Source organism: Ictidomys tridecemlineatus, chromosome 3, assembly GCF_052094955.1.
Source record: "Ictidomys tridecemlineatus isolate mIctTri1 chromosome 3, mIctTri1.hap1, whole genome shotgun sequence".
NCBI classification, from domain to species: domain Eukaryota; kingdom Metazoa; phylum Chordata; class Mammalia; order Rodentia; family Sciuridae; genus Ictidomys; species Ictidomys tridecemlineatus.
In genome coordinates this window covers 97914786-97930613 of record NC_135479.1, presented here as the reverse complement: position 1 = coordinate 97930613, position 15828 = coordinate 97914786, and the positions used below count along the sequence as shown (strand labels likewise).

The 15828-nt window shown below is 45.1% G+C and overlaps 1 protein-coding gene across 10 annotated transcripts in view; it reads right to left on the bottom strand.

The window, feature by feature from the left end:
• Plch1 (phospholipase C eta 1) overlaps nt 1-15828 on the bottom strand; it is a 189806-nt gene that overhangs the window by 14271 nt on the left and 159707 nt on the right. For all 10 annotated transcript variants that reach the window (XM_040269961.2, XM_040269965.2, XM_078043528.1 and 7 more), the window contains 4 exons: nt 10529-10690; nt 7467-7538; nt 3936-4015; nt 1981-2078 (listed from right to left, as the gene is read on the bottom strand). In XM_040269961.2, the coding sequence (XP_040125895.2) occupies nt 1981-2078; nt 3936-4015; nt 7467-7538; nt 10529-10690 (412 nt within the window). The remainder of the gene's footprint in view (nt 1-1980; nt 2079-3935; nt 4016-7466; nt 7539-10528; nt 10691-15828) is intronic.

Here is a 15828-nt window from a genome sequence, read left to right as displayed (position 1 = left end):
TCTTCCAATAACACATGGCTACCTGGTGAGCATGAGAGGTAAGAAAGAAAAACTATTTCTAGATGCATGACTCAAACAGATAAAGACCACAATGGAGAAATAAAAGTACGTTCCTAACTTATTCCTGATAACCATGGACATTCATTTAAAAGGCATGTGTGAAACATGCACTAACTGATAACATCCAGGGTCTAAGAAAGTAAAGGAAAAAGACCATCGAGGAAAAAACTCAAAGTTGAGGTTTAAAGCTGATTTGAAATAGAACTTGGAAGCAAGAAATAATAATGGAAAAAGGACGATCAAAGGGCACTAAAAAGAAACACAGTTTCAGAAACAAGGGTGATCATCTACTTAGCCAGGCTTATAAAATGAAAACAAGACAGGTGAAACCAGGTGCCACCTTTCCCAAGGTCTCTGTGTTGACTATCATGGAAGGTTGGGGTTGAGGGCACTTCGAGTTTGGGGGTCATGATGAAGTAAACCTCCACATATGCCCCACCCTTTCTTCTCAAGCCCACATTCTGAACCGTGTTTACCGTGCCCTATCACCGCTCCTTCACAAATCTCCAAACCCCATCCCTGAACTGACCACTCCTATGTCTTCTGGGCCTGTTGGAAAAGGGCAGCCCAGAAGGAGACCCATAAGTGCCCACAACTCGACAGAGATAGAAAGTCCTTGAAACCAGGAGATGAACTCTGGTCTTGCCGAGCCAAGTGGGCCTGAACCACAGCTAGACTGGACATGTTTGTTGGCACACACGGCCCCTCGGACACCTGCTGTCCTCAGGGTTACTAACAGAATTGTGTCATTTTGCACAAGGATAAGCTACACACTATCTATTGCTTATTTTGTGGCTTAAAAAAAAAGACAAAAACAGCTGAAGTTTAAGAGCTAAACAGCACCAAAGATTATTTTCCATTCAGCTAATAGGTTTATGTTTCCCAAAGGCAATTACCTGAAAGATTCATTCTCTAAGCCAAATGTACCTTTAACTTCATTCAACTGAGTTTATTTTTGAGCTGTGGGCAATTTTAAAAATGTGTATTCACTTGCTGAGAATCTTAAGGTTTCTCATAATCTCACATGTGAAATCAATTTAAATCTTCAATAGCTGTCACCATCTGAAGAAGGAATCAACTCCAAGAGGAAGAAAGACAATTTCTATTCTTCAAATAGAAAAAGACAGACTCATGGAGCACAGCAGAGAAGAAGTCGTGGATGATGAATCCTGAAGATTTCGGAGACCCAAGCCTCATCACTGAGCTGCTGAGACACTGGAGACTCTGATCTACATTCCATTTTCACTAAAATCAAAATTAGTTTGAAGCACCAAGTGACCATAGGCTATTTCAATATGCACTCCATAACTCCATGCAATAGAAGACAAAGGAAAGAAGCAAGCAGAAGGCAAATCAAAGGTGAGAGAAGGCTGTGACTAGAATTTCTCAGCTTAATATGGCAACTGAGAAATTTTAAAAAAGAGTCGGTCCTGCTGAACTTTCTGCTTTGTGGGAAAACTTCAGTCTAAGGATTAAACGACTTTAATCAAAGTCAAAACTTTCAGTGAAAAAATGCAGGGCCTTCCAAAGTGCTAGTTTAGCCAATTAATTTGTTATTTCTTCTGGTCACTCACACTCAGAACAGCCACTTATGACCTATTCTTCCAGGCTGGGTCTCCCCAGCATCAGGGAAAGGCCCTGCCCTCACACACTGATCTTTTTATAATACTGAAATCCTCCTTGGCCCTGTGGGAACCTTCTCTGCCTGCCTGTGTGTCAATCAGGCACCACCATTATCAAGACAGCCCTCCACGGGAGCTCAGAACTATATCAGCAATCATTTTCCTGACACTCAGATCAGATTCCACATAGTCCCAGGAATGCGCAGCAATGATAGGATTAGCAAAGAATTAATTCAGAATTGACAAAGAAAGGTCAAGAGTGTTTCCACGGAGCGGGATGAAAACTCTCCGTCCTTACCGTCGTCCACTATGTCCTGGGCGGCCACGGAGTTTGTGTAGACCACCAGGTCGGAGAGCTCCCGGCACAGCTTCATGGTCTTCCTCCTGCGGCCCAGCCTGTGGAGCACACACCCACGGTCCCGGACATGTTAGAGCTGCAAAGGCTTAACTATGGGCTCCCCCACTTTCTCTGCTTAAAAGAACAAATAAGGACCTTGCCTGGTCCTGGTGGAGCCGAGAGGAAAACCCAGCGTATCCCAGCTGGGCGCCCCTTCCACCACATCGTCCTGCAATGTGTTACCCGCAGCTCTGCCATCCACACCAGCTTCTCCTGCGCTGGTGGGTTCTGTTGTGAAGGGCTTGGACCCCCCACACACACACACACACACCTGGGGTCAACTGCAGGGAGGGCAACAGAAACCCTGCACCGTGGGCCAAAGATGATACATCTAAAGGGGAAGGCACAGCCATTTCCATAGTGATGGCCTTATAAACATGTAATTACAAGTCCTTTTTTTCTTTATACTTTTTTTCATATATATTTTTTCTTTTGGGGTACCCAAGATTGAGCCCAGGGACATTCAGCCACAGAGCCACATCCCCAACCGGTTTTTTATTTTTTATTTTGAGGCAAGATCTTGCTAAGTTAGGCCTCTCTAAGTTGCTGAGGCTGGCTTTGAACTTGAGATTCTCCTGCCTCAGCCTCCCAGGCTGCTGGGATTGCAGGTGTGCACCACTGTGACTGGTTTCTTCATATTCTTTAACTTTCTTAAAACTATGTGAGGTCATGATTAGAACTTACAAGACACCTCCCAGACACCTCATGTATGCATTCTGCATCAAGGGAGGCTCTTTTTAGTCTTCATCTCGAGACTAGACCAGGTTAATGGAGTCCCAAAGGGACACCACCAGAGATGCTCGGGCTCTGGCAGCTGTAATGTGCAACTCCACAACTGACCCAAGAGCAGCATGTGGCATGACTCCAGGTGATGTCCACCATGATGTCTCAGGTCAACATCACGACTGGTGTGGCTCAACACTGTCCCTCCCCTGGCTGTGTTTCAGAGGTAAGCTTTCCTCATTCCTCTGTTCAAGAACATTTATAGCAGAGGTCTTCTGAAAGGTAATGCTATTTGCCTTTATCCTTTATTAGTATCTGATTTCTGTTCCCTCAGGGAACATATTCGTAGGATCACACACGCTTTCTCTGATCTTACTCATTTGTTACTATTTTATGTGTAGATATCCTGTTGGAGCTCAAATATATAGTCTAATTCAGCACCAAAGTTTTATATCTACAGGTCCCTGTGCTTCTAATTTCAACTTTCAAAATAAAGATACAGACATTCATGTATGTATTCATTCTATCTGGCTATGACACAATTTGCATTCCTTCGTGAAACTTGTTGTATAAATGAAACACCAAGAAATCCCATATCAGATCATGTCACAATTTGGGTTCTGAAAATATGGTCATTTCACTCATCACAAAGATTATTGGCAACAATAATTTTTAAAAACTGATAGCTAATATTTTTGAGCACTTATTTTGTGGGGCCAAGGCTGACTACACTATGCACTTAATCATTCTAATGTCCCTAAGAGAGAGACACAAACAAGGACCTCAACTTGCCCATGTGAGAGTTTGGAGAACGGAAACATGACATCTGGCGAGCTCAGGTCCCTGCCTATGAACATGAGGCCAGCACCCGTCATGCCCCTTGTCTCCAGTGGCAGCCCCTGTCCACTCATGTCCATTCCCCCTTCTCTGAAGATGCCTTTCCCCTACAGTGGCCACAGCTAGCACTTATCACCACCTCATTAAAAGCCAGGTCAGGTGAAAGGTTCCCTGCATGTGCTGCTACCTTGAATCCAGTTGACCTCCACCTTTCACCTGAGCACCATGCCCTGGGATTCACTCCTCCAGACACACACAACTGCACAACCAAGCTAGCAGAATAGAGGGCCTCCTACCTGTACAGCTGGCCAGGATTCTGCTGAGCGTCCTCCTCGTCATCAGTGCTGTAGGATTTAGACCGTGACTTTGAGGTTTTCTGTCAAAAATAATCACAGTAAACTTAATAAACTTACCAAATGAGGTGCATCTACAGCATAAAGGAAAATGACTGGAGACACACACACACACACACACACACACACACACACACACACACACAGGGGCTGGGGTTTAGCTCAGTGGTAGAGTACTTCCTAGCATGTGCAAGACCTGGGGTTCAATCCTCAGCACTGAACGCACACCTACACACTAACTTGGAAGGAAAAAAACTGACCAAATATTGCAGCTCGCTTCACTGTAAAATAATAAGCACTATGAAATAATAAACTATATATATAAAATGATGCAGGACTGAGGATTTTGTGTTCAGAAAACTAATTTCTAAGCCACATAAAACTGAAAACTTAGGAAAACCTTGTCAGTCATGTATTTTGAAGTTCTCTACAAGGGTGAGGGTCAAAGTTGCAATATATAGTTAAACAATTATAAGGGGGAAATTTTGTTTCATGTAGGAAGCCCACTATTGATTAATGAGTGATAAAAGGCAGTTTGGGCATTAAAAAAAGAAAGAAAAAAGAAAAGAATAGTTACCATCCCTGGCTTTGATCAGTGCATTCCAGCAACTATCCAAGTCACACTATTGTTTGGAGATCATGACCCATTTTATTTCCAGTAGCACAGTAAATACCGCCGGCCCAGGATGCAGGCTGAACAGCTCCAGATGTGACATAAGGTCTTCTAGGCGGATCAGAGCTCAAACACAAAGCCTCTTGGGTACCATGTGGTTTCATCCCCGCCACTTCAGGGACAGCTCTAATCCTTAGGCAGCACACAGTACAAGTGATGGAGAGGGACCCAGTAGTTGTGAAAACTTTGCCATCAAAAGCAAAAAAGCTTCCAGAGACAAAGGTCAGAACTTCAGAGTGCTCTGGACACCTGGAAGGGAGTCTATCCCACATGACACGACCACGTCAGCTTCCAGATTTTCTCATACCAAATAAAAGAGGCTACATGGGGGACTCGGCCACGGCCACACTGACAGGGACAGGCTGGCTTGGTTGGAACTTTCTTGGAGTTATTTATGCCTGAGCATGTTTGGAAGTGGGCGTCCATGTGCAGCGTCCACTCTCGCATCCAGCTCAGCCCTCCGCTGTGCTCTGGATAGCTGCCTTCCCTGGCTGCCTCCAGTGTCTCTAAGGCAGGCGTGGCAACTCCTGTTTTACAGGATTACAGTTGTGGTAACTTGAGTGAGAGGACACAGAGGCCATCCTGTAAGCCACGCAGACGAGTTTTCAACGCAAGAGGAAACCCTTCACACTGATCCACACAGTCCTGGGGACAACTCTTCACACTCGTGACTTAGATGTGCTAAACCCTCACATTATAGTAGCTCAAGTGCCCTCCTATACACCCATGTTGGGAGAACATCTTAATCTTAATGATATGTTGTTTTCAGAAGTGAAAAAGTCTCAGGAGCACTTCAAGTACAAGGTCAGCTGGGGCAACTTAGCAAGACCTGTCTAAAAAATTTTTAAAAAATAGGCCGGGGATGTACCTTAGTGAAAGATCTCTTGCTTAGTATGTGCCAGGCCCTGGGTTCAATTCCTAGTAACACACACACACACACACACACACACACACACACAGAGTGAAATGAAATATTCTCTAATTCTACATATAAAGGTTAAGCTCCCTTAATCCAAAAATTAAAAATGCTCTAAAATCTGAAATGTTCTGAGTGCTGACATGGCACTACAGGTGGAAGATTCCACACCTGACCCCATAAGATGGGGCATAGCCAGGACACAGGGGCACTGAAAATACTGAGTAAAATCACCTCAAGACCTTGAGTATACAGTGTACGTGAGACAGGGATGGATTTCTTGTTTAGACTTGGGTTCCATCCCCAAGGTACCTCATTATGTATATGCAAGTATCCCAAAATCCTCTCTCCCAAATCCTTAATCCAAAATGTTTCTGGTTGCAAGGATTTCAGATAGAGATATTCAATCTGTAGTTAGGAATCTGAGGTATTGCAATAATAAATCTGTAGTTTTTGTTATAAAAAATAAAAAGCAGAAATGAGAAATGAATCACCAATGACATATAACATCTGGAGATCTGATGATACATTTTTCACACTTTCAGTTTTGATGCATCAAAACTGGTTATTCCCCAAACCCATTTTTCTAAAATGGTTTTTCCAAAAACCCATTTTTCATATTACTTTTTTATTTAATGTTTCCATGTTGAGGTCTTCAGAGAAATCATCTTTCAATGGTTGTATAATTGCCCATTATGCAAATGAATCGTGGCTTACAGTCTTTATGAATGAATATTTTGGCTGCTTTCAATTTGGGGTTGTCCTGACTGATTTGTCCAGCCCATTAACAAATCACCCCACTGACCGGCAGGAAATCCCAGGATGACATTCCTTACAGGAGTAGAAATGGGCTCACAGGAACCCCGGAGGTAACTTGCAGTTCACAATCCCATAACTGATTTCTGGCACATTTTTTTGCCTTTTCCGTGATGTGTAACAGTCATGAGTGCACAAAGGGAAGACACTCCTGCAGGGACATGGACCATCGCCTGTCCCAGAGGCAGCCCAACCCTCCGATTCACCGTCAGATTCGGCTGAAGCAAGGAGGCCCTGGCTCTCCTCATCCTACCCCACAGGGGCCTGCTTGGCTCTGAACTCCTGCACATGGAATTGAGCTGTGGTGCTCTTAGGCCTCGTGCTTATGAAGATTGTCAACTGTTGCAGACAGTGTCCTTTTCATGGCTGTCAAGTACTCCCTAAGGTGAAGTTGCCCCTCCCTCATCCACTCTGCTGTGGATAGACATTGGCCTGCTTCCTCTCAGGACTATTTATCACAAATAAAGCCCTCATAAATACGGGTTCTGTATCTAGACCTAAGCCTGACAGTGGGACTGCTACATGGCAGTGTATCGTCAGCACATACTATGCAACATGAGAGCCTCAAAAGCACGCATGCCCCCTGGCAAAGCAGAGAGCCTGGTTTCCTGGCCTCCTCACTAGCTCTTGGTGCTGCCATCTTTGTGTCACCTCACCCTGTGGGCATGTGTGGAATCGCACCATGGTTGAAACTTGCATTTCCCAGACGGCTGAGAAGGGAGCACCTCTTCCCTTTGGCCATCTGGACAGCTGCTTGTGTGAAGTGTCTGTTGAGGCCTTTGACCCATTTTTTCAAAATGAGTTTGCCTGTCCCTTTTAGTGATTTGTAGAGACTGTTTACATATTCAGGATAGATTCCTTTCTTGGATATGTGCATTCAAAACATTCTTCTCTAGGATGCAACCTGATAACAGATGTTCTTCAGTTTTAAGGTAGTTTGAATTTTGATCTTTCTTCCCTTTTCTGGGTCCTATTTAAGAGAGCTGCACCTATACCAAGGCCACCACAATGGTCTCCTGCCACCCTTCAGAAACTTCACGTTCACTGAATTCTCACTCTTATGCCATACCTTGTGCTTTCCGAAGTTGGTCATGAGGGAGCGCCCATGGGACTTCTTTCCACTCTCCTTCACATCTGGATTCTGAGTAAATAAAGGCATGACACAGTTACCACCTCTTCTTTTTTTCATCCCGAGTTCCAGCAGGAGGGCAGGAGGACCCTTCTCCCACAGGCCCTGCTCATTTCCTCCTGCTCTGCCCCTCCACTGCCCCCATGGATCTGGCTCTGCTGCAGAAAAGGGATGCTGTCGTGGATGCAGCTGGGGCCCACAGCTCCCAGGCTCTCAGCAGGGACCCTGTGCTGGCCCTCACAGTCCTGTCCACCAGACTGTCCACAGTGCAAGTGTGAATGCCTCCTGGATGCCTGAGTGGGGACAAAGCGTCTCTAGTCAAGAGGTTTAACTTTGGAAAATGACCAAGAGTCTTTAAGAGCCAAATCTGTTGAATAAAGAAAACAGTCACACTGAACACAGCTAGGTGGGATTTTAAACTCTGACAATAAGTGAAATGCAAGCATATCTATGAGGTGACAGGCAAACAAACAAACAACAGCAATCCAAAGTGAACCACAGCAAAGCTTCTCTGTTCATGTAAATGATTCCCTTGGCAGTGATCCCGGGAGAGAGCAACAGGTTAACCACTGGACCCTGAGCAGGCGCAGTTCAGAAGAAGAAAGGACCAGATGCAAGAAGTTCTTCAGCCTGAAGGAAAACCTCATTCTTATTTTCCTTCAGGGTCTCAGGAAAAAGCACAAGCAGAACCCTGCATGGCCTAATGATGGTCCAGACAGCAGTGGCTGCTGGCTCACTGGGGCTCTCGGAGTACCCACGGCCGTGCATTTAAGCACATGTGCCTCTGGCACAGGTCTCCACAGCACCCTGTCATTACGTGCCACACAACCAGAACAGCACTGGGAAGTACCCGAGCAGTGCTAAAGACCTCAGCTCCGCACAGTCACGGGGCTCCAGGAATTGTACGTGTCTTCTGGAGCCCAGATTTAAGAGAAAGTGAACCATAAAACACCAGGAGATGGGTTCTGTGCATCTCTGAAACGTGAGGTTCCCTTTCCATTTTACCTGATGGGAAGTTTTCCTTAGGATCTCTTCGATGAATTGAAAAAGAAAGATGGGCTTCATTTACTTCTTCCAGACCTGTGGCTCCCTTTCCAGGGGACATGATCAAGTTAGGGCAAAGGCTTCCAAAGCACATGGGGAAATAATGGGCCCAGATGGGCAGCGTGAGTGCACTAAGAAGAAAAAATCAAGTGGGCCAGCCAATGTCACTTTACAGGCTCTGGGTGGCTGAATATAGATAGCTGGAGAGGACATGGCTGAGCAGTTTCACTATCTATTGAAATTTTAAGAAAGCCCAAAATTACATGAACTGTAAGAGCAGCAGCATCGCAGCTGACCTTTGGGTGGCTTGCCCAGACCCAGCTGCCCTCTAACAGGAAGCAGGGGAGGAGCCGAAGCTGCCTCAATTTCCAGGGTAAGGCTATCCTGCACCCTCGCCACGTTTCAGGAAGGACTCTTACCCAGGCCTCAGGGACTGGCTCAGCACGAAAGCCGATCTGTTGGTTGAGGCAGGTACAGGGCCTCACCCTCCCTGCACACAGACCCAGGGCTGCTGGCAGTCACCCAGCAACCACTAGGGAAAGGGAGCCAGACTTGGGGTGACAGAAATGGAGCAGGCGGAACACAAAGAAAGGTCCCTGATGACACTGCTGAGCCTCTGGATTGAGCCCCCCGGGGCCACTCTGCCAACAGACTTGCCAGGTCCCCAACCCAACAACTCCCTCCGTCTTCTAAGGCATTTTCAAGCAGGTTTTCTACAGAAGTGAAAGAGGCCTGAGGAACACCTTGGCTGAAGGGCTAGGCTTCTGTAAGGTCTGGAGGGCCACCAGCAATGCCAAGTGGTCCTGAGGGCCAAGCTGGTGGCCCTGCGGGGTCTTCCTCCTGCCTGGAGCCCTGCTCTCTGGAGGACAGGCAGCAGAAGCAGGGAGGGCTGTCAGCAGCGCAGCCAGCCACAGGGAAGCCTTCTGGGCCACTTAAATGCCCTCAAGAGCCTGCAATGACATTTAGAATCCCACTGTCCCTCTTCCTTGCCCACTTTTGTGGTATTTTTTTTATTAGGAAGCATAATAAATATCTCATCCAGGACTCAACCATTCAACAACTGTTCACAAAGCTCTCCCTAGGTCCCAGATACTAGATAGGCCAGGAAAATCACAGTTATCAGGACTGACGTGGTTCCTCTCTTCACAGAATCGACAGTCTAGACAGGAAGACAGGCATTAAACAAATAACTGCAAATGTGCAGACAAAACCCTCAGGAAAGAAAAGACATCCGATGACTAGGAACAAAGTAAAGGGGACAGCCAGTCAAGTCCAAGGATCCAGACAGGACTCGCCAATCACACTGAGGCTGGGGTTGGACGTTCCCTCAGAACATGAGGACGACCACAGCACATAGAGAAGGTGTGGCCAGAGTGGCAGTGAGGGAGATGATGGGACGGGGACACAAGGAGATCTGAGACTGGGCAGAGCAAGGACACCGTTATGTGGGACTTCCAAAGTCTGGTTAAAGCATTTGCAATTTATCCCAAGCCACTGAAGTGACATAATCGGATTTGCATTTTTAAAACATCTTGCTGATTTCAGAGCAGAGGTGAGATCAACGGGGCAAGAGGTCCAGGTGGGAGCTGAACTTGGCTTAGACTAGGATATAACCTTGGGAAAGAGAAGTGGGCAGGAAAAGGGCACATTTCAGAGGCGAGCTGAACAGGGTGGGTGCGGCTGCGTGGGGAGGAGCATGAAGCACAGGCACTGCCCTGCTCCCTCACCGGAGCCCAGGGACTCTGGGCTTGTCCTCAGGGTCCAAGGAAGCAGTGCGGGACTCCTCTCACCCCCACCTATCCACTTTCCCTGTTTCTCAGGTCATTTTGGAGTAGGGAATTTTCACTGCTCAAGAGAAAGGAGGATAGAAATGGGAGAAGTTGAAGAAGCATTTTCACAAATCACAGATGAGCTGTGTCTGCCGCCCGCAGAAGAAAAAGGGCAGGAGGAAGCCGTACCTGTTTCAGGTGTGCATTCAAGCCCTCGTGGGTGGCCTTCAGCAGCGCCCTCACGGTGAAGCTGTCGGGATCTTCTTTGTCTCGGATTTGGGATTCTTTCAACAGTGACTCCAGTTTTTTCCTTATGAAAGATTCTACCTGGTGCTCGGTGGTCCCGTTGTTCTGCAAAGGAGGTAACACATATGAATCCCCGAGGCACAAAACCAAACAGAACACATCCTCGGTTTGTTTTTTGGTGACTTCATTTTCTTAGCTTCCTGGAAGAAGCTCCGTGGTACTGTCTGGATCCTCTCCCAACAAATCCTCCAGCAGTCATGATCCCTGCTTATTAAAACTTGTTCCCCAGGTAACTGCATTCAATCCTCAAGAACCTCGTGAAGTTTTATTATGTTTCCATTTCAGGGATGCACAATCTGATGCTTAGAGAAATTAATCAGTTACTCAAAGTTACAAAGCGAGTAACTGAGGCAGGATTCAAACCTCAGGACTCTGAGCCTTTCTTGCTGGGCTTTCATGCTTTCAATAGAGGGAAGGCCAGGGAAATTTTGGAGACTAATTTTTCTAACCCTACATTGGTACATTTGAGCAAAAACGAGATTTTTAAAACAATTTCTTCTTTCCCCAAGGGGAAAGGAATGCTATAGACATTTCTAGAGTTGAGGGTTATTCTAGGATAAAGTTTGTTTCCTCTCTTGCTCCCAGTAGCTATAGAGAACCCAATGCAAACTTGTGCTATGATCTGACATAATTTAGGATCACATTATAGGATCACAGTAACTTCAAGGGTTTTGCATAACAAATCTATGCCCGTGTCCAGATGAGGACAACCCAAGACTAAGACCTACCCACCCAGAGGTGAGGAAAGGGGTCCTCTTCCCCCAAGAACAATTCCCACATTTTTCACCAAAACTTTAAACTGTTTTACCCACTGGAAAATTTTTCCCAAGAGACCATTATATTTGAACCCAGTAGAATGGGTAGCTTTCCAATGATGCATTCATGGAAATGCAAAATCCTGTAAAAAGCAAAGTCATACAAATACTGTGTGGGGAGACCCCACCTAAGTTAGGTGATTAAATTAATATCTCAGCACACCCAATTAACAAGGCCCTCCACCCCACTGGACACCCCTAGGGCCTCAGGGAGACAGAGAGAGGGAAATAGCCAACTCTTGACATCAGAAGTGAAGATCCCATTGTGCTAGGGAAGCCATCTCCCCAGACATCCCATCTGGTCTGCACAGATGCCTACAACAGCAGACTACTAGGCGCAGGCTCATGGAGTGGTGAGAAGGGAACATGGCATTCCTGGCAAAGGGGCCAGGTAGGCCTCCAAGAGAAGTGGGAATTCCGCAGTGGGGGAGGGGATTTACGTGAGCAAAGCTACTATATAAACACAAGCAGCACTTGAGCTCCCCTGGAGGAGCATGATGAGCGCAAAGTCCTGGGGCAGTGGAAGGGCCTGAGAGCAAGAGGTGTGGAGCCCCTGAGAGCCGCAGGTAGGGGAGTACCCTGGAGGGACTTTGAATATCATATGGACTCAAGAGGAAGTACGTCTGCAGATGGGGCAGGAACCCTGGTCTGCCACGGCCCCTGAGGAGCAATGCCCACTTTGTGTAACACAAATATGAACTGCTGTGTGCCAGGGAAGAACCACCTCTGCCAGGCATCCCCTGGCATGGAGAATCAGCCGCCACACACCAGTGGATCTCACACAGGTCCCAGGGGCATAGTGATGGGTGCAAGGGTACTCTGGACATACAGAGGAAAGGCAACTCTCACCTGCCCTGTGGATTCGGGGCAGACTTCAAAAGCAGAAGTCACCTGAACCAAGCCTCAAAGAGGAGAGGATTCATTTCCCAAGGCTACTGGAACTAATTACTCCAGCTTAAACCAACAGAGATGCGCTTTCTCAAGTTGGGAGGCCCAAGTCTGACTGAAGCTGTGGTAGGGTAGGGGAGCTTCCTTCCCCATCCGTCCAGCATGCACCAGTGTGCACCCTCTGGCTGCATCCTTTCCTCTTCTTAGGAGAACAATGGCCACTGGATTTAGGCCCCCTGGGTTAATCCAGCATTATGGCATCCCAAGGTCCTTAACTTAATTACATCTGAAGAAGCCCTTTTTTCAAACAAGGTCTCATTCACATATCTTTTGTACCTATCTTTTGGTGGTACATATCAACCTGCTACAATGAATGGGAGTTGATCCTGGCAAAGGATTCGACAGTATTTCAACATGAGCAAAAGCATGGAAAAAACAAATGGTATCAATAAAAACGACTACGAGAGAATCTGAAACAAAGAGCCACAGAGAACCAGCAGGCTCAGCTCCACGTGAACCTACAGAGCCAGTGTTTCAATAAAGCAACTCGCAGAAAATATTTCAGGTTCCCAGTATATACAAGTTATGTTTATACCAGACTAGTCTATGAATAGCACGGTCTTCAACAACAATGTGCATGCCTCAATCTAAAATATTCTACTGTTAAAAAATGCTAATGATCGGTCTGGGTCCTTGGTGAGTCAGGATCTCTTTGCTGGTGTTTGGCTGCTGACTGACCAGGCGGAGGGGTGGGGGGTTGCTGAAGGCCAGGGGGTGGGGAGTGTGGCCATTTTTTAAAACAAGACAGAAGTCAGGTCTGCCACACTGATTGACTCTTCCTTTCATGAAAGACTCCAGCGTAGCATGTGATGCTGTTAAATAGTATTTTACCCACAAAGGATCTTTTTCCACAATGGGAATGGATCCTCTCAAACCCTGCAGCTGTTGTATGTTTACACCTGTTCTAGTTCTTGGCCATCATCCTGCATCTTCAGTATCTTCACCAGGAGGGGATTCTGCCTCCACCTGCCTTGCTCACCACAAGAAGGAACTTCTCTTCCATTCATGTTTCATCGTGAGCCTGCAGCACTTCTGTCCCCTCCTTAGGCTCCTCGTCCATTCAGCTTCTCTTGTTATTTCCACCATCTCTGCAAGTTATTTCCCCCACTGAAGTGTTGAACCCCCTAAAGCTCTCATGAGAAATGAACTTGGAATGAACTTGAAAACCTATCTTAATGCTGATACTGAGACCTCCTCCCACCAGTCACAAATGTTCTTTTAAAAAAATTTTTAAAAGTTTTAATATGTTATATGATAACAGAATGCATTATAATTCATATTACACATATAGAGTACAATTTTTCATATCTCTGGTTGTACACAAAGTAGAGTCACATCCTTCATGTACTTAGGGTAATGATGACCATCGCATTCCACCATCTTTCCCTCTCTTCCCCTTTTTCTCTAATTGCTAGAGATTTTGAACATTTTTTCATATATTTGTTGATTGATTACATTTCTTCTTCTGAGAAGTGTCTGTTCAGTTCCTTGGCCCATTTATTGACTGGGTTATTTGGTTTTATTGGTGTTAAGATTTTTGAGTTCTTTATATATTCTAGAGTTAGTGCTCTATCTGATGTGTAGTAAGAATTTGTTTCCAATTAGTAGGCTCTCTTTTTCCCTCCCCTTTTCCCCTTTGCCCTATCTAGAGTTCATTTAATCCTCCTATCTGTATTATAAAAAATATACCCTGTAGCATATTATGAATCAGTCTCCTTAAATCAGAGAAATCTTTTGTCATTTTTTTTCAGATTGACTTATTTCTCTTAGCATTATATTCTCCAGTCCCATCTATTTACCTGCAAATGCCATGATTTTATTCTCTTTTACTGCTGAATAATATTCCATTTTCTTTATCCATTCATCTACTGAAGGGCATCTAGTTTGGCTCCACAGTTTAGCTATTGTGAATTGTGCTGCTATAAACATTGATGTGGCTGTGTTCCCGTAGAATGTTGTTTTTAAGTCCTTTGGGTATAGACCGAGGAGTGGGATAGCTGAGTCAAATGGTGGTTCCATTCCAAGTTTTCCAAGAATTCTCCATATTGCTTTGGAGAATTGGCTGCACCAATTTGCAGCCCCACCAGCAATGTATGAGTGTCTCTTTTTCTCCTACATCCTCACCAACACTAATTGTTGTTTGTATTCTTAATAGCTGCCATTCTGACTGGAGTGAGATGAAATATTAGAGTAATTTTGATTTGCATTTCTCCAATTACTAGAGATGTTGAACATTTTTTCATATATTTGTTGATTGATTATATATATTCTTCTGAGAAGTATCTGTTCAGTTCCTTGACCCATTTATTGATTGGATTATTTGCTTTTTGGTGTTAAGATTTTTGAGTTATTTATGTATTCTAGAGATTATGCTCTACCTAACGTGTGTGTGGTAAGATGTTCCCAGGGACTGGTGTTATGGCTCAGTGGTAGCATGTGCGAGACCCTGGGTTCGATCCTCAGCAAGGCATAGAAAAAAATAAATAAAATAAAGGTATTGTGTCCAACTATAACTAAAAAATAAATATTGAAAAAAAAGAATTTGTTCCCAATTAGTAGGCTCTCTATTCACCTCACTGATTGTATCTTTTGCTGAGAAGAAGCTTTTTAGTTTGAATCCATCCCATTTATTGATTCTTAATATTAATTCTTGTACTATAGGAGTCTTATTAAGGAAGTTGGGGCCTAATCCGACATGATAAAGATTTGGGCCTACTTTTTCTTCTAATACACACAGTGTCTCTGGTTTAATTCCTATGTCCTTGATCCACTTTGAGTTGAGTTTTGTGCATGGTGAGAGATAAGGGTTTAAATTTCATTTTGTTGCAGATGGATTTCCAGTTTTCCCAGTACCATTTGTTGAAGAGGCTATCCTTTCTCCAATATGTTTTTGGTGCCTTTGTCTAATATAAGGTAACTGTAATTATGTGGGTTAGTCTCTGTGTCCGCTATTCTGTATCATTGGTCTACAAGTCTATTTTGGTGCACAAATGTTCTTAATGGCATCTTAAACAGTGAGTCCTTTCCCGAAGGTTAACTTACTTGGCCTAGATCCATCAGAAACACAATGACGCATGGCAGTGAAACACTTGTAAAATGTACTTCTTAAAGAATAAGAATTGAAAGTCAAGATTACTCCTGACCCACGTGCTGCAGAACTGATCTGTGCTGTCAGGCATGAAGACAACACTCATCCATGTACCTCCCCTTCAGAGCTCTCGGGTAACAGGTGCATCGCCATTGAGGGGACACATTTAAACCATGCTGCAATCAGATGGGCTGCAGTGTCAACCAGGCTTGGACGCTCCAAGTACAGAGCACAGTAGAGTCAATTCAGTACAATTCTTGGCCCCTGGATTCTCAGAAATACAAATGAGCACTGGCTTTAGGGCCAAGTCACCAGCTGCATCAGCCCTAACG